We start from the raw sequence: 25,973 nt of genomic DNA on the forward strand, positions 1-25,973 counted from the left end.
TGATCTTGAAAGCATTGTTCATTGCCTCAGTTTCATCATGATAAATACTGGATAAGGATTCCAGCCTTGTGAGGAATAAATGGAACCCTAGGTGGAAAGGATTATTTTGGATGTCTGTAAGCTTCTAGTGCCCTTAGCAGACATTCAATGAAACCACTATCCGCTAAAGATAAAGAAGCTGCCTGTTGGAGAACTATTTCATAGTAATCCATCCAGATGTGGTGCAGTGTGCCTATTGACTAAATAAACACATGTGATGGAGAGTGTAAAGGTTATGCTAAAGGGTAGAGTCTCTTAAAGGTCATGAGCAGTAGACACTTGTCCCTTAGTTCCTTCAAGTACTATAAAGGAAAGAGGGCAGCTACCTGCACTGAGCTTCCTATAACAGGGGGTATTGTGAGCCTCAGAATTCCTGTCTGCTCTGTCTGTCATGCTATTTTAGGAAAAGAAGTTAATGTCTCATCATCAAAGATTTTTCTTTACACCAACATCAGAATCAAGAGGACCCAGAACACATGTACTAAAGCTAGAAGATGGAAGTTTGCATTTTCAGGACAACTTTGCCTCCTACCACCTGCACGTCATTGTGCAGGGAATCTCCAATCTCTTGCTTACTGAAGAGAGAATTCTCTCTTAGGGAACTCTTCTAAGCCTAATTAGAAAATTATAAATAAAAATGCATAGTGCTAGGCAAACAGCTCATGGGTAGGATGCTTGAAAGATTGTGGATTAGATTCTCAGCAGTGGAAAAAATAATCAAATGATTACCACACAACACAACACACACACACACACACAGAGAGAAAGAGAGAGAGAGAGTGAGAGAGAGAGAGAGAAAGAGAGAGAGAATAAACAGTACAGTCAAGAGAGCAAAAATATGAACAGTCATTTTACTCCTTAGAGTAGAAGGCTTCCAGAAGTCTAAATGTGGAAGTGCATTTTCAGTCTGTGATCCAAGAAAAATGACAATTCTGTATCCTTGTCAAACCCTGAAAAGACCAGAGAAAGCTTGCTAACCAAATCACACTTGATGTTTGTCTAGTACCAATATTTAAAAATCTCTAAGCAAATTTTATTTAGTACCATATTTATACATTCGTCAATATAACTTTTAGTCACACCTGGCTTCTTTTTTCAATATTTCATTTTATTACATTAGGAGCCCACCAGATGATCATGCCTCTTGGCAATCTATAATGCATACTATGGGATTGTTAACTACAGGTATGTTGGTAAGCAACAGGCCTTTAAGTCTTTTCTTGCTTAACCGAAGTACAAGCCCTCATATGTGCAACTAGTCATGCCCTTTTCCCCCAATCCTTTGCACCTACCACTGCGTCTTTGAGTCTTTGAATCTAGTTTATGTGTCTCATTTGTGTGGAGACTGTGGTATTTATTTGTCTGTGACAGACTTATTTATTTGTAATTTTTAAATTACTTTTATTCTTTGACAGTTTCATACAAATACATATTGATATCTGGTCATTTAACCTGAATTCTCCTCTTTTATTTCCCCACTCTCTCACTGAACAAGAAAGTCCTATCCTATTTTATGTGTTTTCTTTTGTTTCTCATCTAATGTAATGAAGGTTACTTGCATGAGTATCAGTGGGAGGTTATTTACTTGAACATGATGACTTGCCAGTGTGATACATAAAAGAAAATGACACTTTTTCTACCAGCCTCCATAAAATTTCCACAATCCTTTAGTGAGGGGTAGGATTCCACAAGCCTTTTCTCGGCATAAGATAGCAATGTAATGTTCAGTATCTAGCATGGAGAAATTATGAAGGTAACCACAGCTGCAGTAAGTTTATAGATCCAATGGCTGTATCATATCCAGAAGTCAGCTATGCAGAACTTCTCCCCAAATTCTTCTTCTTTCTACTCACTCTTCTATGAACCTCAGAGGGGATGCTTAAGATTCCAGTTTAGGTCAGAACATCCAATATTTGTTTCTTCTTTGCATGCTGACCAGTTGTGAGTCTCTGCATCAATCACTATTCACTGCAAAAGGGAAGCTTCACTGAGCAAGACTGAAAACATTACTATTACTAGTGGTATAAACATAAATATTTATAAGGCAATTTTAGCAAAATTTAGCAAAATTACAGTATAGATTATATCCTGTGGCCTATATGTCATATATATGTCCTATGGTCACAGGAAGTCTCTTCATCCTCTGGCTCTTGACAGGTACAGTAGCAGACACGAATTCTCACCTGTGGATAGGCATCTAACTCAGTCATGAAGTGGTTATACCTATAATAGTCGTGCCACTATTGTACCAGGTTTATTTCACTAAGTATTATATCCTCATGGTTTACTTTTTATTGAAGGTGGCATGGTTTTCTAACATTCTATTACATGTACATACCATGATGTTTTTACACATCCACCTGTTTATAGGCATGTATGTTGATACATTTCATCCATTAGAAATAATGCTTCAATGAACATAGGAGTGGGAACTACAAAACAATTGAGCTCCAGAGAAGTGCTACTTTATCTCTCTCTCTCTGAAAACGTAAAGCCAGGTTCTCCAGAACATCCTTACTATCTTCCACAGCAAAGTCAAAGTTGGAAGATAAGACAACAGGTCTTCTTCACAGTACTGTGACAGGAATGAGTGTTACTGTGGACAGTTACCTGACATCTCTAGCATGAGAGAGCCAGTGACAGCCACAATAATTAAACTTTGCTCTGTAAGATTAGAAAGTCAGAGGAAGAACAGAAGGGCTCCTCATTAGATTTCAGAGATGTAAAAGTTGGGTTGGGCTTGGAATATTGAGAAAGACTGTAAAGCACATAGATCCAGTCATACTGGGGGAAATGGAGGCATGGTGAAGATGAGCGAGAACAGAGATGCTTAGAATGGTGGTAGAGATGATTTAAGAGTCTGTGATGGTGTGGAATGTATGTGAACTCCACCAATTTATTCACTAAATTTATTCGTGTTCAGTAATCTTTGTATAGTAGGACTTGCTTTTCTTCTTGAAGGAGCCAAATAAAAGTGCATGGATAAAAAGAAAATATCCCCATAGCATCAGTGTTCAACCTTGTGCTTCCACAGGGTTCTCTGTTGTTCAGCGCAGGTGAGCCCAACATGCCCATATCTGTGCTCATCAGTTTAGGTTGCTAAACAGATAAGTTTGGACAGTGCCCATAAAAACAGGAGGCCCTGAAGAATTTGAGTCTCCTTTTCTCTCCACCCTCCCAGGAACAAATGATTTCAAGATCAACTGAGCACTTTGGGTAAAATTCAACTGGTTTTGTTTGTTCCTTTCTGATTTAGTTTGACTGTCCTGATTGGGATTACAGCCAGTCTGACAAAAACACACAACAAAACAAGAGAACAAAATAACAGCACCATGTTCCACTAAGAACCTATCTAGTCCTGATAAAGCTGAAGAGAGAAGAGGAAATCATGCTTAAGTAATAAGAAGGTTTTGTTCATGTTGGCCAGTTCTCTGAGCATGGATGCTTTAGATGCAGAGATAAGACCCCCAGCTCGAAGCTCAGAGTTCTGCTCCACCACACTCTGTGGGGAGACAGGCAGCTAAGAATGCAAGGAGAGTGCATTCCAAATGATAGCTGGCCAGGCTTTGAAATGCCATAGATGGTTTGTGCAAAGTCTCATACTGTTCTAAGTCACAGCACAGTTTACCAGCTGCTCTGCCTAAGCCTGCTCCCAGTTGTTTTGAGAAAAATAAAAAAGCTGAAAAACTGTCTACTAGACTGTGAAACTAACTATGTTTTATCCTCAGCATCTGTGTCTAATTTTGCACAATGGGATAGGTGATTCTTGGCACCTTTGTACTTTCTAAAAATCCCCTGTGATATTTAAGAAACCAATATTGCATTCCCAGGTCTCACTGACTCTCAGACCCAGCAAGGAATTTTGGCAATTGATGGTTTTGATACTTTTTGATGTTTATGAGACAATTAAGTAATTTTCTTGCATGAAATATTATAAGGCAATAGAAGACAAAAGGTTCACTCAGTTGATATTAAGTTGACATCCAATCTGACACCAGGTGTTGAGAATCATTGATTAGACACCTTTGTGTCTATGGCGTATACATTATTCAAATGCATAGAGAAGTCCATAGAGGCAGGACCTAATTCTCCCTCTGTTTTTGAGCCAACATTCACTAGAAGTAGGTCTACTTAGTCTAAAGTCTGCTACTGAACTTCTGGGTGATATTTGATGTTTGTTAATGTTGTGTAAGTGGTTTATCTTCCTCTGAGATTTCCAAAATGAATTGATGGGGATAGTAACACGAGGGTAAGCCAAGTGTAGTGTGCACATGGCTTTCTGCATTTTCTTTGCAATCTCTTTTTTTTTTTTTTTGGTTCTTTTTTTCGGAGCTGGGGACCGAACCCAGGGCCTTGCGCTTCCTAGGTAAGCGCTCTACCACTGAGCTAAATCCCCAGCCCCTACCACTGAGCTAAATCCCCAGCCCCTTTGCAATCTCAAATATGAACTTACTCCATGATTTTTATTAAAAGGTAGAATCACTTAGTGCCTGTCACTATTACAGTTCAAGATGTGTTTTGTCTGAACATTGTTTAATGTGTCATTTCTGTAAATTGAACAGATACTTGATGTTTTCTTCTTATTTTTTATTTAGTTACTTTGTTCCTTGTTAATTTTATACATGTATATAATGTATTCAGATTACTCTTTTTTTAGACCAAAACATTTTTAATGGGAGTCAGATGCTATATGAACATATGTGGTTACAACAGCTTATCGGCGTAAGTGTAAAGAACAGAAACAATGCCTAAATTTATTAATTAGAGACTGAATAGTCAGCATGAGAAATACATTCCTTTCAGTAAAATTCATTACAATTCAAATTACTCTTAACCCTGAATCTCTTATATTCCTCCTCCACCATCAACTATCACTCTTTCCTATGTACTCTTGTCTCATATTCATATCTTTGGTTTTGTGATCCTCAACTTAACCAGGGTTGACTATATGACTACATCTATGAGCCATTTGAACTGTCCATTGGTACCTGGTGGTTCCACCAGTGGGTATGTTAACTGAACGCAAGGACCATACTTACCTCAGAACTTACTAATGGCCAATATGTTATCAAAGAGCGGTAGAGAGCAATGAGCTCTTCCTTCCATAACAGACTGTTGAAAGACCTAATCAGGTGTACATCCAGTGCAGGTATCCAAAGCTGCTGAGAATTCAAAATTGACAATTGCAGTTTGCAGCTATTCTCCCTGTTTTGGGCTCTCACATTTTTTTTCTACTTCCACTTCTGTATGTTCCCTGAGCCTTAGGAGTTGTGTGGTATAAAAGTCTTCTTTAGAGATGAGCAATCAACCAAAGACTTGACATTTTCTGAGAACTATCCCAAGATATGATGGAAAGAGGAACACTCGGAACTGAGCATGTGCATAGGTGGGATTCTTGGCATATTAAAAGAAGGTTTGGTGATGCTCAGGTAAAGACAGGTTAGGTTTTTCAGAAGAACCTGACTTAGTCCAGTCCTAAAGCACAGTGTTAAAGGGAGTTAATACCAATAGTTTTACATCTATTTCCATGGCTTTATAAGCTGATATTTTGGTGATTGTATTCATTGGGTTTGAAAAAACAAGGAACATCTATGCTACATAATCCAGGCTGGCTTTGAACCCTGTGCCTCAACTGGTTTTACTTCAGATTTCTAACTAGCTATAATTACAAGTGGTAAGCAAGGACTAAAGAGTTTTATATCCTTTTAATTCATGATCTAAATGAAATAATGTAAACAAATCAGTGATGTTTGTCAAGTATATGCATTGTAACTAGTGTGCGCAGTACCTAAATTGATTCTTGTGTGTATCTTGTCTTTCTTGCTTCTTTCTTCTTTCTGTAATAATCCACTGCACATAAGATTCCACACATTTTCCTCCACTTCCTTGACACCGTTTCAGCTGACACCTTAGCATTCAATGCATGTTTTCTCTTGATGTGTGCAATCTATACTAACCTCTGGTCACATACAGAGCTTTTAATGTATGGTTTTAACAAATATGTTAGAATGAGCTTAGACATTTACGTGTCATTTCTCCTTTTCACTGATTGTTGCCATGGGTCCATGTAGGTGTCATACAATTCACCACTAACTTTTCATTTTGTTTGATCTGGGCTCACATGAATCTAATTGAATTCATTTTAATATTCTTTTGCTTTGTGTAATTCAACCATAAGAATATTTCTCACTTTTGCATCCTATCCCCAAAAGTTGAACACCAAGACTATCTCCAGATATGCATGCATATATGTACATATATTAAAGAACTGGACATATTTGATTAAGAACTATTTATTTTGCTCTTTGTTTTGTTTATTGTGTGTGTGCAGTTTAGTTTGATTGACATTAGATTGTCTTCCTGTTTATTTCTAGAGCTTTTAAGATCTTCTGAACTTTATAGGTCTGCTTTACTTCTCAAAGAACTAGACTATGACCTGGAGCTGTAAAATAGTAGGCCCAAGAGCACATGGAAGTTCTGCGAGAAGAGTCACATTGCAGATCAGAGGAAAAGTGTTAATTCAGGATAATCTTCTGCCAAACATCTGGCCAATCTCAACAGCTCCCCTTTTCACCCCTTTCCTCACACTGAACTTGGTCAGTTTGCACACGTGTGAGGGATTACTTGATTGATATTTTGATGCTATGTCTGCTCTCCACCTTAATTTTATGTAGCTTGTGCTCCCTAGTTCTTGATACATAGTTTTTAGTACATAACATTTGAATGAATCAAATAACTTGGTAAATGGAATGACAGTTGGATACATGAGAAACTCCACTAATTAAAAGAAAAAACATGCCCATGCATGCATTCTTCTTGATAATTGTAACACTTTAATATTAACATCATTGGGAGAAAGAGGGCAGTGGGGTGTAGGGAAGAGGGAGGAAGAAGAAGGAGAGGAAGGATTCCATGGAGCTGATTTTTCATGATAGCATAGAAACCAGAGTTCATACTCAGTACTTTTCTGTCATTGTGAAGCTATGAGCCCAATTTTATGGTCACCATACACCACATGGCTTTGAGAATTCAGTAAGAGCAATCTCACAACACTCATCTTCACAGCTTTCCTCGAGCTTTCTGATCGCTGGGTAATTTATAACAACTTAGGACTCTGTTTTCTTTTGAACCTTCCCTTCTATTTCTTCTTACAATGCCTTCCAGGACCAGATTCAATGTCAACTCCTTCAGGATTTGTTCCCATGAGAATGTCACTGTCATTCTGCCACTGAAATATGTCATGCGTCCTTTCTTTTCCAGCATTGGGGATTATTTCAACAATAAAGTGTGAGTTTCTGGAGCAGCTTCAATCTATTCACTCCTGCTTTCCATTCCACCACCAACCAAGCACATGAATGCTAAAGGTTCATTAACTTTAGCTGAATTCTCAGCACCCTTGAAACATCTTTTTCCTCCATCTTTTGCCAGGTGTGTCGAACCAAGGTGATAGATCTCAGTGAAGGCATTTCCCAGCATGCTTGGTATCCTTGCACCATCAATTACCCATACTATCAGCTGCCTCAGACCACATTCTGGCTCCAGGTAAGAGCTCTCCTGATTTTGAGAGGCGTGATGTATAGGTCTTGCTTCAAGGATGTACTAACCACTCTAATGACTTTTTCTCAAGATGTTCTTTCCACCCTCCAAGACTGTGAATTTGTAAAGACAGGAAACTGAAACATATTCATGGGATGCCTTCTACAACCAAATCCCATAATTGCTCATAGGATGCCTCATTGAATGTTTATATTGCAGAGAATTTGAAATCTGCCTATTACTTATTATTCAAAGTTCTAAAATCATAATCTCTTTCTTCATGGAGTCTACACTGACCCAGAGAAAGAAGTGAACATTGGCCTCTTTGTAGCTTTGTGTATGCTTGGTCACTCATTAAACAGTAACCTTCTCCTGGTGTTTCACATCTTTGTGTGGCTTCACCTTCTTGGGTACAGACTGTGAACTGGGTTTATTTTTTATTTATGTGTCATTGACATACTTTAAGCCCCATGGTTCACAGAATTTCCAGGACCATGCCTTATTTGGCTTTATCATGTTGGGACCTAGTAGACAGAAGAGTGGAGATAAGTGATGGGTAATAAACCTACAATGTGTTTGATGTCCATGTGAAATTTCACTATGTACTATCCTTGTGCTAGACACTATATTCCCTTTGTCTTAATAGAACTTCACAGTGACCCTATGAGCCACTTCCTTTAATCAACTATGAAGGAACTAAGTTAGGCTCAGAATGTTCCAGGCATCTACCAGACTCACAAAAGAGCAGGAAAAAGCTTAGTCTGAAGCAAGGTTTCTGGCCTGGGCTCTGCACTGGAATCCTCTGCCTCCTCCTTTCCCATTGAGAGAAAAATGTGAAAAAAAAATCAAGATTCTCCTTTGCTTCACTCTAGCATGATAGGTTATTTTTACCATGTGGCTGAGTAAATTAATGACTATATCATGTCTTCTCTATTTCAGACATATTTCTCTCAGCCAATGGTGGCTGCAGCTGTTATTATTCACCTGGTGACTGATGGGACATACTATGGGGACCAAAAGCAAGAGACCATCAGTGTTCAGTTGCTTGATACCAAAGATCAAAGCCACGATTTAGGCAAGCATGCTATAGTGGGCTTGGTTCATCACTGGGTTCCTCTTCCTATGTGTGGTTACCCCCTCCCCCTCCATTTCAAGAAAGATCTTCTTTCCCTTCATTTGTTTGACTCTTTTCTATTTGGAATCACTTTAATCAATAGTTCTTTGTGTATCCAAATTGGGCAAATATAAAGATAATGATTCAGTGGCAAAACTTGAACTTCATTGGCTTGCTTCATTACATGTCTTTAAACGTAGGCATCCAGAGAATCCTCAAAGGACTCTGAGAAGGAGACTAAGCAAGCCCATTTCCCCACCATATGTCATCATTTAAAAACAATTGCAAAACAATAGGAGAACATAGGACACAGCAAACTGGAACTGAGAGAAATCAGGTTTTAGAATCATATCTCTAGATGTCTTGGAAAATCTCAATAATGGTTGTGTATTTGGCATATTTTCCAAGGGATATACATGTGGACACAGATAATAGAAAACTTTCAATTAGCTTTGGGGTTTGAGAAGTAAGTGAGAGGACAGGTCCTGCTTACTGGGGAGCAAGGGCATGAGAGGTATTCACTTGTCCTCTGGAGGTTGCTGCAAACATCTGAGCAAACAGTGACAACTTTTACCAGCTGGAAGGAAATCCAATTCAACATGACTCAGTGCACAGTGTTGGTTCAGTCTTCTAGTGTCTGACATCAAGCACTTTATTTAGGTGTATTTAAGTACTGTACAATTTGGATTAAAAAGTTTCCTTGTACCCTGGACTCTGACCTCATAGGTAGCAATGAATATCCTAGTAAGAGCACCAGTGGAAGGGGAAGCCCTGGGTCCTGCTAAGAGTGAACCCCCAGTGAACTAGACTGTTGGGGGGAGGGCGGCAATGGGGGGAGGGTTGGTAGGGGAACACCCATAAGGAAGGGGAGGGGGGAGGGGGATGTTTGCCCGGAAACCAAAGAATTATTATTAAGTATTAAATAAATTTAAAAAAAAGTTTCCTTGTGTAACACAATCCCCTCTGCACAATCACATGGAATCCTTTCTCAAACAAATATTACTTCTTCAATGAAGCTAGGTTCTGGAGATGGGCTACATGTATTATCTTGTGGGTCTAGGAGAGGACGTGCTGTGCCCTCAGTCAAACAAATAGTATAGTCATTCAGGTTAATAGCCACCTCTGGCCCTGGTTGTGGGAGTTTTGGGGAGCTAGGAATGAACTGACCACAGAGATGGCACAAAAATTACCTAGGCTATTAGCAGCCTTCATTCCCAGCCTTCGGATGTAGAACAGGTTACATGTCTCTTCCTTTGAACAGACAACACTGCATGTTTAACATTTTCTGCTTTCCCTCCTGGTATCTGTGAGGTCTAGGTCCTTTGTGCTCCTGACATTGTACCATCTAAGCACATTTATTTTTGTTTTTGTATGAGCAGAGGAATGACTCTAAAATTAAGATTCAAAGTTTGAATCCCATATTTATTGTTAACTCACTTTGAAAAGGCGAACAATTTTATTGACACCATAGCACCCTACGAAAAGCCTGGTGTTCTTGGATTGCATTGAGAGATGTACCATGTGGTTAGAGGAGACATTAGCTGTCACTACTATGACCACTCCTAGTGTAAAAGTTGGCACCATGTCCTCGTCTCATTAAGAATATTGTTACACATTACTCTAGCCATCAATTCTGGAGAACTTTGGGCATTTATTGCAAGTGTTTGGAATTCTGGGTGAGGCTTGGATTGGCACTTCAAAGCCATGTGCACATCATTGTGTAGGAGAACCCATTTCAAAACTCTGAAGGAGCAAGCAGACAAAGGGTCACTTCTGGGTCAAATGAAAGCCAAAGAAGCAAAAAGAACTTTGTTGTTTTGTTTACATGTTTATTTATTTAGTAGTTTTAAGGCAAAGGGAAAACATATCTTGAAGAAAGAGAAAGAAAAATCCCTTAGGACTTCTCTGGATTCCTGGGAAATTTCCCAAACTTACAAGCAAATATTTTCATAGTTATCCTGGCACTGCATAGGGTGAGGAGCAGACAGTGGAAATGTCAGGCTTGCCAGAAGGTCGTTGGATCCCATTGTTGTTATCTAAGGCTTTGACGGTTTCCTCTCTCTTCCCACCGGATCGTCCTGTTCTCTGCCTCCAGACTACTGAGCAGAGGCTTAGTGTCATTAAGAGTGTAAAGCAGAAAAAGGACACCTGATGGGCCCAGGACTTCCTCCTCCCACAAGGAGAACTCTCCCATCTGTCAGCACATGGTCAAGACCATGCTACTTTTACAATGTAGAAATGAAGGTTTAAGAACTTGCTAGAATTCCGTCACCAACAAGTAACTAAACACTGAAGCCCGCTTTTGACCTCCCCACTCTATCCCACTTGCCCAATCCTCTCCTTACTCTGTGCAAACCATGTGTCTTTTCTCTATGCTACCATCCCTCCCTTCCTAACCCCGAGGAAAGGAACAATAAAACATGAAAGACTTGTCTGAGCCAAATTTGAGTTCTACTTGTATTTGGTGCTGCAACCATGCTGTGCTTGTCTGTGCACCCCGGTTTCCATCCTTGAAGATCAGGCAGAGGTCCTTCCCACCCAGAGTTGCTCACAGGCCTGCTGATGAGCGTTAACAGTGAGCTTCTTACTCTGGGAAGGGCTTGCTCTTATGAATTATTTCTCCAATCTTTGAGAGCCCAGGCAAGCAGCATGAACACAGAAAGCTCAAACCTTCAAGTCCTGAAGCAACGTGGGAGGGAGGGAGAGCCATAGATGCTTGGCTGAGGGTGGCCGTTTGGGGGAGGGAGAGACTGTGGGCATTAGGTGAAGGAAAGCTTAGGGGCCAGGGAGGCAGGGGGATTGGAAAGATTTGGAAGCAAGAAAAAAGGCAGACAAAGAAACTTTCAATCAAACTCAAAATCCTCCTTGGCCGCCCAATGGTGCTTTTGTGGAGTGACATGAAAGGGTCTGGGGGCTTCGGGAAGGGCCCGTAGGGGAGGGCGTGACTGGCCTTGAGTAATGAGCCTGGCCCCTCGGCCCTCTGTCTCCCCTGACAGGCCTCCATGTCTTGAGCTGCAGAAACAATCCCCTGATTATCCCTGTGGTCCATGACCTCAGCCAGCCCTTCTACCACAGCCAGGCGGTACATGTGAGCTTCAGTTCGCCCCTGGTCGCCATCTCGGGGGTGGCCCTCCGATCCTTCGACAACTTTGACCCCGTCACCCTGAGCAGCTGCCAGAGAGGAGAGACCTACAGCCCTGCTGAGCAGAGGTAAGCGACCAGGGCCTCCTTACCCTGGATCATTTGTAGTAAGTGGAGACAGAGAGTCTGAATAGCCACTGCTGCTGCTGCTGTTAATTTCTACCTGTTCCTTCAGTTTCCATTCTCTGATTTCTGGTCAGTTTGTCCTTCAAGATAGAGAGAACCAAAAGTCCTTGAATGTTGGAGTCAATTACTAGAAAGTAGAAAGGACCCCTCCTTTCACCTGTCCTGCAACTACTGAAATGATGGCAGGATAGAAAGTGAACTCGAAATAGCAATTTTCTGCTCTAGGCTGCAACATCCCCATCTGAACAAAGACAGGGCAGGTATATCAATTCTTGGTTCTTAGTATCTATTTTGATGGTGGAGACTTGGCAGGTGACGTGATCCTCCCCAATTGATGATGATGTGACTACCATTTGCTTCATTCCAGTTCACTGTGTATTTTAATGAGTGAAATCCCCACATGTTCTGTGGGCCTAGTTCCTGATATTTCCCCAGAGGTGGAAGAGTTTGTGTTTTCACTGCGTCACATCTATGATCTGTTATCTGTTAATACTGTTCAATTCTTGCCATGAGAGGACATTATTTATTTGGAAGAAGGAATTTGGGGAAAATGCTAATCTTGGGCTTCAATGTCCACATTATTGATTCTGAGATTATGTCCTTCCATGAGTCCTTTCACTTTTCAGAGTCTCGGTTTCCTATTTAGGAAGATGTCGGTGATGACATCTACCCATAGGGGTAATCGTGAGGCTGAAGTACTATAGTGTAGGTGAAAGTGACCTTGCATGACATTCACTGGACAAAGTTAATGTAACAGTGAGGACTGTTACCAACTGTCACCTTCCAACCACAATGGTGGTACCTCTGTGTACACAAAGCTGTCTATTGCTCTTAAAAGTCAGAAGTGGAAGAAATCTCAGAGATAATCTAGGGCTAAGAACATATTCATACTTAGTGTCACCATGTAGGATTCTGAGGACCTGCAACAGGAAATGTTCCAGAGTCACTGTCTCTCATGTTTGTTCAATAAAATCCAGAGGGAGAGCTGGCATTTTGGTGGGCTCTGAAGACTGAAGCCCCTCTGTGTGGCATTTCTGCCCTACCCTGTACACCTGGGGGCAAGGAAGGGAAGAGGACTGGTGATGGGAGGGGGACATTAGCCTTTCCCACGCCCCTGTTCCCACAGAGGACACAAAAGGTAGTTGCAAAATCCACATTGTTTTGCACCCACAGTCTCTCCAGCTTCTGTTGTGCAAAATGTGTCGCAATCACTGTGATGGAAGAGCTCCTTAAATACCCTTCATTGTCATATTTCGTCCTCACAGCACTTCTCTATCCCCAGCTCTCCAGTCTCTATAAAAATAAGTTAATTCTCTGAAGCCAGGAAAACAACGTCGATAGAAAATGCAAATCCATTGCATCTTTTCCACAATGTGTTCCCAACTTCGGATTTTTGTCTGTACCATCCACAAGCTGACCAAAGCCAGCACTGACTCCTCGAAGCTCTAAACTAATGATTCCTGTGTGCTGAACAGTGTTTACATTCTGAAACCAGTCAGTTGATATATGATTACGTAGTTCTTTAGTGGTAGAGAACCATGGAGCTGAGACAAAACTTTATCCTGTCTGTTTCATGTGACTGTGGACTGTATTCAACCCCTTCTTTGAGCCTGCATTTCTCCTTAAGAGATGCTGATGAATAGTATATTATCTGTGGCTCTTTCCCGGTTTTGCAGTCTGTAATTCCAAGAGCTAGGAAAAGTAAGAAGAGAGAGGGAAGAACAAACTTCTCTTAAGCCCATAATAACTGCATTACCTTATTTCATTCCTACGCCTGGTTTGGGACAGTGTGACTCAGAGAAACAGTCAGTGAGTCCATGAAGAGTAGGCAGTAAGAGGGATGACCCCTGCCCTATGTATGAAGAACATGAATGGGATAAGAGGAATCTTCAGGACTTGTCATTCACCCTTCTAGTTAGGGATGCAGAGGCAGCCAGGAAGGCTTTGGCTGACTGGGCCCTGCACTTGGACCAGACTGCACAGAAGGCTGAGGCTGCAAAGCTACAGGATCCTTCTGAATGCCCCACTGGGGAAAGGACAGCAGCTGTTCTTGGGGAGCTGCAGAGGCATTGACAAAAACAGGCAGGACTCTACAATCATGCAAATGTAGTAAAACAACCCAGAAGACAAGAAAAATAAACAACAACGTGTTCAAAGGACTGGGATATGGTCCTTCATTCTTGAAATCAGCAAATCATAGAGGTCATTGCTTTTTACAGCAGAGACTCCAGTCAGCTCTCCTTTGACCTTTCCACTTTACTCTAGGCTGTTTTTCTGGCAGAAAAGGGCAGTTTTCCTTCCCTCCCAGATGCTTTTCTCTCCTCCCTCCAGCTCTTCCTCTTCTCCCTCCCACTTTCATCCCCAGGGAACCCTATGAGATCCATTGAGCTACCTTGAGAGAAGTAATGTATTAAGAACCACAGATTTTATAGCAACATCAGCGTAGAAGATGTTTTCTGACCTAGATTCAAGAATTCTTAGCATCTGAGCAATATTGTGCATGGATTACGAACTCTCCTCCACCAATAGGATCAGATTTCAAGTTAGAGGTCCAGTTGTAGAATTCAGCTGTACCTAGTTAGAGAATGATGCACAAATGGGAGATCACAGGGGTGGAGTAGAAAGCTAAAAGGCTTCTTTAAGGAAAAAGACTGTAGTCATGATAAGACGCCCCAGTGTCTGTCTTTGTATAGTACATCTCCCTTTCCTTTTCTTTATTCTCCTACACTGTTCACACACACACACACACACACACACACACACACACACACACACACACATACACACACACACCACACAATCCGCCCATCCATCCATCCATCCATCCATCCATCCATCCATCCATCCATCCATCCATCCATGCACTCGGTGGTTCTTAACACAAATCAAGGACTATATTATAAATTTCAGTAGCCTAAGTATTTAAAGTTATTTCCACTTCTCCCTTTCCCTGACCTCTCTCCTTCCTTCCCTGTTACCTTCTTCCACCTCTTTTATTTTCCTATTCTCTTCCTCAACTTCAAATGTTTTCCTTTCCACATGTTACCACCTCTCCAGACGTGGTACCTAACTTTGTAGAAGGCTCTTTGCTAGATACAAGTTCTTCATGTGTCTGTGATGAACTCTTTTCAGTTGGGGAGAAGAGGACCTAGGATGGAGACAGCTGCTCCTGGAGTACACACTTCCAGGACCCAAAGTGTATAATACCTTATGCAGTAACAGGACTTCATATATAGCATTTCAAACTCAGGCTGAAGGTACTCATGGTCATGTGGAACTATCTAATACATCATACTGAATCCACAGGCCTCTGTTTACAGGGAAACCAGACTTACAAAAAATAACCCTGCTTCTGTAGCCAGACACTGGTCAGAGGGCAGCTATCAGTTCACCCTGAGTTTTAGTAGTCTGTCTGCATACCATGTGGGGGTCACTGAGCTTCAATCTCTTAGTCTTCACTGGTCTCCATACACTAGCACCATTAAACTGCTGGGTTGTAAATGTTTTACTATCACTTGCCCTTGACCCCAATTTCTGTGAATGAAAAGGAAGTCCTATCAGGCTAACTTGTTTCTGTCTCTCTCAATGACCTGAAGAGTTGGTGCCTAGCTTACATTTCCTCTCATTTACCAGTTTTGACCATATGGCCCTCCATCTGTTGTTGTGGTAGTGGTGACTGCCATTTAATGGCATAATATTGGCTAAGCAGAAGGCCATAGGACTTAAGAGAGGACTTAAAGAACAGACCCAGGAGTAAAGTCCTTTCCAGCCCTCCAATATCAGTTTTGTCCTGGCTGGTAGATTTGCCTAGGTGTCAGCCATGAGGTGTGGGATTCCCATTTTAATTCTCTATGGGGGAGGAAGGGAAGCTAAAAAAATTGCTAAGGTATTACAAATGGTTCTATCCTCATGAAGATCTCGAAGGTGTAAGTAGATAGATACAGGGGCGTTTGGGCACATGGAGAGAGAGAGAGAGAGAGAGAGAGAGAGAGAGAGAGAGAGAGAGAGAGAGAGAGAGAGAGAGAGGAAAAAGATCACCTTTGCCCCTCAATATGAGAACTTGGTACATTTGCTCTTTCAGCGGCGCACAACCATATTCTTCCTTCAGACAACTTTCTTTAGCTCCTTTTTTATTGACCGTCCATCATTAGTCTTGAGTTCCCCTTTTAAAATCAGAGCCTTTTGTTTCATCGTCCTTCGTTTTGTATTTTAGAAATGAATCACAGCTGTATTGGGGTGGGGTATGTGAGACATTCAGCCATCATTTTTCTGCAGTGTGTGGCACACAACCTTTTCTAAAGAGTGGGAAAGAACTAGGGCCGAGGGAACACAGTGGCCGATGTCTATTGGAACTCTGTCCAGGCTAAAATGCTACTTTGGGCATGCAATCCCAAATGTGTATTCTCAAACGGGAACAATATCAGTACCTCAAGGAGTCCCTGTGCGGTTGCAGAGAAGGTGTTATAGTGAGACTCAGTGGCTAGTGCCTGGCATTTCTTACTTCATTTCCTCTTCTTCCTTTGTTATTTGCAAGTCTGCAAGCCAGGTGGAGACAGAGATGCTGAAAAACAAAGGATGCTTTACTTCCAAAGTGCATTCTAAGAAGATACTAGTCCTAAGAATTGCCCCATAATAGAAGGGATATTAGGTTTTGGAAAATAATCCCTCCTTTAGGCCATTCTGAACATCAAAATGAAACAGAAGATTCAATGTTCTAACAAAATCTAGAACGTTGCACATGTGTGTCATGAACACTTTCAGCATCAAACTACCTTTTCATAGAGGTCACCTAAGACCATCGAAAATATCAGTATTTATTATTCATAAAAGTAGTGAATTAAAGTTATGAAGTGGCAGTGAAAATACTTTTTATGGTTGGGGAGTCACAGCAACGTAAGGAACTATAGTCGAGGGTTGCAGCATTGGGAAGGTTGAGAACACTGTTCTGGAATGAAGAAATCTCACTGATCTCATTAGTTCACTACTACCTGCTCCTGTCTAAAATACAGAACCCTTTAATAAGAAGGTTCCCAAAAGCAGGGGATATTTTCCTCATATAGCAGAAAGGGACAGAACAGAAAAGCCATCTTGTTGTGGAGTTCCAGAGCTTCTAAAGCATTTATTCGGTACTAATGTTCCTAGTACACCAAGCTATATCCCATCGTGGTTCTACATATCTCCTCTCCACTTTGCCTAGATCCCTGTGTCCCCAAACTTTGTAAAGTTCATCCTTACATTTCATCCAGGTCTTACTCAGAATTTTCCTTCCTTATAGGTCCTTCCATTAAAATTCATCCTAATCCCACCCCCCCCATCCCCGAAACAATGGCTCAGTATAATTTCTCTTTGGTCTTAATGGACTTACTGTATATATAACTGTGTGAATTTGTGTAGGCACTTAAGTACATGAACTTCCTCTTCAATACACAGGGTGATAGACACCTGATATAGCCTCCTAACAGTACCTTACCCAGTGAGATGCCAAGGTAGCGTCTATTAAATGAATGAATGGATGGCAGTTCATTTGGTGATAACTCTGAGAGATAAATCAGGCTACTTCTGCCAATATCTAGGTTAGGAGACTAGGGTGCTGCTCAGCTTTTCACATTGAGCATGTGATAAATTACTGAGTTGTACCTTGAGCTTAAACATTCCTCACTCTTACACATTCTTTCATTCTATGAAATTAAGTATTGCAGTTTTTCCTTGACTACTAAAAAAACATGGCAAGCGCAAAGCAGGGGACAGGTGGTGGTTCTCCTTTCATTGCCCCAGGATGCTTTCCTTCAGAGTCCTGATAGGATGGACACCCAGGGGCCTTCTGAGAGTACAGAATCCGAATGTCTGAATGATAAGGCAGAGGGCAGAGAGACAAGTTGGGAGCTCCCAGCTTACAGACTAAGCTGTTTTGTTCATGTGGCTCTTTTTCCCAGCATTTGAACAATGTGAGCAGTGCACTGCTTGTTGTCAAAGCACATATGCTGACTCCACAGTCACAGTCTCTCCTAGATCTTCACGTCAGTACAGCATGATGTTATCATAATAGCTCAACAGGGGATACACAGTGCCAACTTATTCGGAAGTTCATAGGGGTGTGAGGAGGCAACAAAGCTACATCCAGAGGGTCTGAGCCACATATGAAATTATTGACCTTGACTGACTATTTTAAAGACTAGATTTGCTCATAAAATATGTTATAGGTTTTCACTTCCACGAAAATGTCCTGCTCTGTTCCTCACCAGATAAGTTGAGTAGTTGAGAAGATTAATATCCAGATCCTCACTCCCTCCTAAAACCAAAATACTGGTGAGGATCAAAACGGATACCACGAAAGTTCAGAGCATCCTAATGAAGATGTTCCTGGCCAAACTCTTTTATATATATTTATCCAAAAAATATGAAAACAAATTCCAGGCATAGTAGTGCATGCCTTCAGTTAGTGCACTCGGGAAACAAAGGAAGATGAATCTCTGTGTGCTTGAGGCTAGGCCGGACTCCATATTGAGCTCCAGGACAGTGAGAGCTACAGAGGGAGACCTTGTCTTGAAGCCCCCCCCCCAAACACACAGACACTAAAAAATAAAAATAAAAACAAACAAACCAACAAATAAAAACCAGGAAAACCAAAGACTGGATGATCTGGATGCAAATCTAGCCACCTGTTTAGCCCTATAACCTATAACCAAGGTTTTAGGGTGAACATGAATATAGAAATTTTTTTACACAGTGGATTTTGCTGCTGAAAAGGAAATTTCAACTACTGTAAAAATTTCAAGCCATTGATGGTGATATGGCCAGTAGCTCCTCTCTAGTCAACATCTGGGTACAAGCCATTTTTCTTCATAATGCAAAGCATAACAGTATATAACAGGCATTGTCCCTATACAAAGTCATGTTCTTGTTCAGACCCTAGGGTAAAGTTTGCTATGAAGACCTAAGGGTCACGCATAGGTATCAGAATGTAAGCAAGTGATTTATTCTTGCCAAGCTCCAATCTTTCCAACAATAAACCAAATAACACATAGTTCACAGGGTTATCACAAGGATGAAGTGAACTCAATTAGATATGCTCTCCGTGATTAATTACTAATGGTCTTGAGTGCCTGTGTACTCAATTGCTTAATGGGAAAGGCTATCAAAGCTCAAGGGGGTGTATGTCATGTTTACTTGTATCCTTAAAGATTTGTATACATTTGGGTGCCTGGGAGGCACCTACATCCTGGATTTGAAATGCACTGAGTGGGATGCAATGGTATGAAAGACAAGAAGGCAAAGTGTCTGGGATGGAACTCATGTAGAGACATAAGAGAATGCTTTGATACAATTAGCTCTGACTTGAAGACTGTGCAGAATTCAGATTGGCTAAACGATGAAGATAGCATCCAGAACAAGACGGAAGGCATGGTTTCTGTACATTTTCCTCAAGGATTTGTGAGTTACATTGCAGTTCTCAAAGATGCTCCCTGAGTCTGTCACTGGGCCTCATGGCTCTGAGAAGTGGAATAAACTTTCAGATACACCAAGGCCCCCAACGAACAACATGGTTTTTTCAAAGTCATACAATTTCTAGGTAACAAGTAGAGCAGGCTGTCTGTGTAACATTAGCTACTGTTGGTTGAGGCTTTGAATGTGCTGGGAATTTAGCTACATGCAGTTTATAAATTATTGGATCCAATCGTCCCCTTGATCCTGGAACTCAGCACTCACTGGAGTGTTCAAGTGAAAGGACTGGAATCCAGGATTGTCAGCCCCCATTTCTTGTATTCTTCATAATCCATAACCACGATCAGCTGAATCGCTTTTGCCTGACTCAATGCCCTTCTCTTCAGTGTTTGCTTCCTGAAATTTTGGGAAGAATTCTTCTAGGTGGAGTAAAGTTGGCTTGTGAGGAAACCCCTCTTCACCTTCTTATTTCTTCCTTCCCAGCTGTGTGCATTTTGCCTGTGAAGCCACGGACTGCCCAGAACTGACTGTGGAGAATGCTTCTCTCAACTGTTCCAGCAGCCATCGTTATCATGGTGCTCAGTGCACCGTAAGCTGCCAGACAGGTTATGTGCTGCAGATACAGCGAGATGATGAGCTAATCAAGAGCCAGGTTTGTGGATTCAGAGAGGGGAGCCCTTTTTCAGTCAGAGAAGGCTGGCAGGGGTAGAATGGATTCTCTGCAGAATCCCCAGCACTGGAAATACTATTACCACATGAGACAAATAAAGAAAACTCTCTCTCTCTCTCTCTCTCTCTCTCTCTCTCTCTCTCTCTCTCGTTCCCCTTCCTAACCCCTTCCAAACCTCCCCCTCTCTTTCCTGCCTTTTCTCATATATATGTATACACACAACACAGTACACATATATGCATGTGTATACATATACATATACACACTATATGCATGTAGATTTATTATGATGAATGAATCAACCACACAGCCAACAAACAAATCAACTGGAACTCTGTAAGAAGAGGGCTTCTATCCAGGAAGTATTACAGGCAGCATATGGAGTGTTGGTACAGAGGATACATATCTATGACCTAGGAATGAGATCATATTGGACTGAGATGCTGACCCTCAAATTTTGCATAATGAAGTAAGCTGTTTTAAGTAGATGGGTGTTCTCAGTTTATGAGTTGCCATCCATCCATTCATTCATTTGTTCATTTGTTCATTCATTCGTCCCAAAGCATGAGTTCTTCATAAATCAGAGACTGATTAGGTCCCAGAGAAACAAAGTTGTTAAGATTGAACTGTTCCGTAGTGACTAGCAGAGAGTTCCAAGACAAAGAGACATGAGTTTACAGGAATATGGGGGGAGGGTGTTAAAGGAAAATGCCCTGGAGGAAGTGACATAAGAACTGAGAAGTGGCTTGATGGGCAGAGGCGTGTCTGCAGGATACAAGCAAGAAAAGTGTGCTCTGGCAGTGGAGTATATGTAGAAACCTGTTGATACTGTAAGTGTGCCACATGTGGAGACTGGTTTTTCTTTTTCAAAAATCATGCAAGTCATGAGGCTAGAAGGTCAAACAGAGTCCACAGGTGCCAGATCTTACCAGTTTAGATGGGAAGTTTGAAGTTGTTATGGCAGCAAGAAGTTGTGGAAGGACATGGCAGGTTTATATCCTGATAAACAAAGGCCTCATTTGGCTGCCCATATGGGAGTGGCATGGAATGTAAGCAATGAGACAGACAGCAGACAGAAGCATAGTCATGTTATCGATGGAACCCTTGTAAGTGGGGAAATGTCCTGCACGAAACTATCGGTAGTGAGTAGAGATAGGTGACATGGAAAACCTTGCTTTAGTCTGTTGCTGCTCTGGGAGTCTTGGGTCCAAAGGGAGTAGGTGGGACAAGTTTAGCAGCCCCAAGCTTTGAGAGTTCCAAAGCTGTCTCTAGATACTGCTTTTCCACAGCCCCACTAGTAGACCAGTAGACTATGTGCACTGCTAGCACACAGCGGCATATTCTTTATTGCTGGGAACGCCTATTTGTGTAGAGCTTCTGGGCTGGCTTGTCTTAGACACCTACTTCTGTGTGTCAGACATGGCAGGTCTGAACTCCTATGGAAACAATTAAGCTGACTTGGCAGTGAAAGACCTCTGCTCCCTTTGATGTGTACTTAAGAGAGGAAAATGTCCTTTGCTTTTAAAAATCCCAAATCAACATTTGGCCTTCTCAACCCCCAAGGGTTTGGCTGCTTCCTCCTTGAATGGAAGACTCTGGGCTGCCAATGTCAGGGCTTCTCTTGGCTCTATAGCATGGCCTCACCCTTCCACCTACATAACCCTGCCATTTTCTAGTTTGGTTTAAATCAGCTAGACAGTTCAGTGTTCCTAAATGTGTTTCTTTTTAATGTATTTTTTCTTGATTATTCAAATTTTGTTTGCTCTGGAGCCACTAAATATAAGAATGGGCAACTGCATATAATGTATCCTTGGGTTCTGTCCATCCATGTTACCAATGGGACATTTAGAGAGGAACCTTCCCATGGAGAGACATCATGTCTCCTGTACCCAAAGGCACTCCCTGACTTAGCACCAAGGATTTAGCTATTTCTAAGTAAACCCCTTCAAGAATAGATACCAAGATCAGCCTCTGATATCCTTCTATTTAATGTGTTTTAGAGTCTATTTGATGAAAAAAGTCTTGCTCTGTGAGGTCTCTGCATCTCAAGATTCTTATCATATGACGATCTATCTGGAATCCATTATAGATTGCATTTCTTAGCACATTACTTGGGTTCAAGTCACGCTTAGCTTTTCTCTTAGGGGTAAACTGAGACTGTTCGAATGATATTTTTAGGTCTCCATTTCTATGTCATTTAATGGAGATTAAAGTATCTAATCTATAAAGTTGAGGAGTTATTAAAAATGAGTCTGAGTCAATCACTGAGAATGGGTTAGCTCTTTCCGAGACAAGACTCTGATGTACCACCCGAGAAGTGTATTTCTTCATATAGGAGCACCTGTCTGAGCTCCTTCATTGTACCTTTTCTGTCTTTCAGGTAGGGCCAAGCGTCACAGTGACATGTACAGAGGGCAAATGGAACAAGCAGGTGGCATGTGAGCCTGTAGACTGCGGTATCCCGGATCACCATCACGTCTACGCCGCCTCCTTCTCCTGTCCAGAGGGTACCACCTTTGGTAGAAGATGCTCCTTTCAGTGTCGTCACCCTGCCCAGCTGAAAGGTATTTGGAGTTCTTTATCTCAACCTTGACTCTATCATTTCGGAGAACCTTGGAGCTATTTCCCCGGCTCCTTCTGAGTCTCAGGCACCAACAGGTAGATGGAGATGGGTCTGTTCCTGGTTTCTTTTTAGCATTTGTCGTCATGTAAAACAACTTGTTGTACAACCAGGAGTTTTTTTAAAAAAATGTTTGTAATAAATTATATGAGTATAAAAATAGATATTAATACCCCTTCAAGATTTTGAAAATCTCTCAAGAAGATGGTGGGGATGGGGGACAAAAAGAGTTTTATTTCGAACTGATATGTCTAGTTGACTGTGTATGATTAAGGCCCAGCAAACCTTGAGAGGTGTTATTATTCAATTTTCCAAAGGGAGAAACCAATTATTAGGGATTAAAGAACTAACCTAAGGTTGCCATATTATTGATGGAGACCATGTTGTAACCAAGGTCTGTCTTTGACCAATGTCAACTATATTCTTTACAAAGAGAGCCTGGGTGGCTGTGGCCACAAGCATCTGGCATCTCTTAAACTGAATATGAAAAATATGAAGGTGAAAAGGAGGGAGTATCATAGGTTGAAGAAGAGGCTACATTTTGGAAATGGAGAAGAAACTGGCCTAGAAGCACATAGTGTATTTCTAGAAATGAAAGTCTTAGAATAGGTCTCAGAGTCCATACAGAACAACTAGAAATACTGAAGATCCAAAGCACATCAAGGAAAGGAGGGAGCATCACAGAGCTCACCACCAGCAATTTTTGCCTGAGATTTAAAGATTTAAGGGTTCGATCCTCCACACAGTTTGTTGGCAGAAGCATACTTCTTTCTTGAATGTCAACAACAGTAACTAACTTGGTCATAGAGTCTCATATTTTGGCCTATCATGCCAGAGTATATGTGAGGAGTTATGTTGAGTGTGAAGACTTTGGGAGTATGTCTCTGAATTCTTTTAATAGCAGATGAACTACTGTATATGGTTAAGATTTAGGTACTGTGGTAAGCATGAAGAGTTTTACCAGTTTTTCAAAGGGAGATTGAACCAAAAGGGTTATATGAACTCACAGTCTTTGGAGGCACTGGCTATGTAGTCAGAAGCTCGGGAAATGACCTGCACTAAAACATAATAAAAAGTATTGATTGGGTACCTGAATGTTGTGATGGAAAAGAAATACAAGAATATAAGACCTGACTTTAATTATAAGCTATCCCTTAAGAAAATCAGGAAGTGCATCTGGGCTACATCCCATAGCTCCTCTTTTTTTCTATTAATGAATATTTTTGACTATGATACATATCAAACTTTCATTTGAGATGCTATGAAGATTAAAATTAAAGAGGGAAAGAAACCAGTGACTTCATGGAAGGGTTGTCCCAAGGAGCTGCAACCAGAGGATGAGAACCCCTGATAGAATCTAAGCAATCCAATCCCATTACATGGCTCTGTCTATCAATAGGATGTTGGGTGTATTAATAACTAGAAAATCATACCTCTTTTAATTAGAGGCCCATGCGAAAAGAAGTCAAATAAATTAGCATTGATTATTAAAGATCTCAGGATGGTAAATCCTTAAACAAATCTTTCTCTCACTGTTTATTGGACTATACATGAAGTGTATGGACATTGCTCAAGAAAGGTGGGTTCAGGGGAACCCGCATTTTGACATGTGTTGATTCTCGTTTTGACCATCTCATAAGAAGTCACAGAAACACCTTGACTTTCCACAGTGGCCTGTGAGGACCTACTAGGAGTCCATGTAGCTTTGTGTTCAGCACTATCTTGTACTCAGATCCTTGTTCTGAGGTTTCCACTTGGACCTGCTGTCAGCAAAGACTACATGAGTTGTCCTCCCTCTTTGAGGTTCTTGATGGTAGTTCCCTTCACACCCATTTCAATAAATTATAAAAAAACCCTTTTCTTCTTTTATTTTATTTGCTTTGTTTTTTCCTTCTATCTTTTAGATTTCCTTTCTTTACACTATGTTGTGGGTGTGGATGTGTGTATGCATGAAGCAATGACCATGGAACCAGAAATTTCCATGTCTGATCCAGCAAACCAGCTCAATGGATAACTTCCACATGGTGACATATATGTGTCCGTATATATCACATACATACACATGCAAATGTGCAAGAAATAAAGAAGATGCAGTAACAAGTTAAAAATAAAAAAATGTCCAGATATACTGGTTTTGTCCTCTGCAAGCTATTTGATCTTAGCTGAGCAACTTTGTTCCTATGACCAAGCACTTCCTACTTAAAAGATAAGCTTAGGAGTGGTCACCATCAAAGAGTCATTAGTGCATGAAAAACTGTCATTTATAAGATGGCGGCCCTGGAGGATGTTCTTTCTAAAGACTCAGTTTTCCCTTGATATTGGAGCACTAGGTGATTGTTCCATTCGTACTTTTCCTGTGCTATCTCTGGCTAGCAACCAGGCACCATATTTTATTCTGTATGAAGCTTTCAGGCAACAATATCATCTTCAGAAGAGGTCATATCAGTCAGGACAATCCAACCCAAGTAGCACAATCCCCTTTGTCCTCTATTTCAGGTGAAATATTGCTTTAGTCCAAGTATCTCTCCAAGATTTATGCAAAACAGCTTGAGAGGTCGAGGTTCTAAGATCATTTATGCCAAGATTTTGGATACCATGGTTGTTGGCATTCTCAAAAAACTTTGTAAGCATAGGTCAAATTTATAAAATTGCACGAGGACAGAAGTCCTTTCAAATTCTGGAAAGGCAACTTTAAAATGAATGCGATAAATATTGAATTAATGGATTGCAATACATTAGTTTTATTGCCTAGTGAATCTCAACTCAAATGATAGGTGCATTTACTATTAAATTGGGTGCACAGCTTCTGAAGTAAGCATGTCTTCATACTACAAACTCTCTGTGGAACATCTACATTCTATTTCTATCCTGTGACTTTTTTCTCTCTGCTTTTCATGTGAGCTTTTAAAACCCGTTCAATACACTGGTTTCCAAAGAATAACCTATTCTGTGAAATATTTTCTGATTTCTTGTGTTTGACTGAAAATGAGGTTAGTGTGGACGATAGTGTACCAACATGTAGCCTCCTTGTTTTCCAGTGACATAGTTTCCTGTGTCTCACACTTGCCTTTCTCCATCCATGTTTGCAAAGAAGTAAGTAGATTCCTTTATTTCCCATCTTAGGAAGAATTTTCCATCAATGATCCTTGAAAACAACTGCTTTATAGGACATTCTTCCTCTATATTTATTATTGGGGAAGAAAGATGGGTTACCTTAGTAAAGGAATCTACCATGTGAGGTGAGAAGCTGGGCTAGTGGTAGCATCCTACTGTGTAGCTGAGTC

General features: G+C 41.0%; 1 protein-coding gene across 1 annotated transcript in view; it reads left to right on the plus strand.

Moving 5' to 3' along the window:
- Positions 1-25,973, plus strand: part of Pappa (pappalysin 1) — a 230,363-nt gene that overhangs the window by 155,842 nt on the left and 48,548 nt on the right. The window contains 5 exon segments of the mRNA NM_001401319.1: positions 7,468-7,581; positions 8,515-8,650; positions 11,686-11,899; positions 19,883-20,051; positions 22,450-22,633. Coding sequence (NP_001388248.1) covers positions 7,468-7,581; positions 8,515-8,650; positions 11,686-11,899; positions 19,883-20,051; positions 22,450-22,633 — 817 coding nt within the window.

Source organism: Rattus norvegicus, chromosome 5 (assembly GCF_021556685.1).
Source record: "Rattus norvegicus strain SHRSP/BbbUtx chromosome 5, alternate assembly SHRSP_T2T, whole genome shotgun sequence".
In the NCBI taxonomy this organism is placed as follows: domain Eukaryota; kingdom Metazoa; phylum Chordata; class Mammalia; order Rodentia; family Muridae; genus Rattus; species Rattus norvegicus.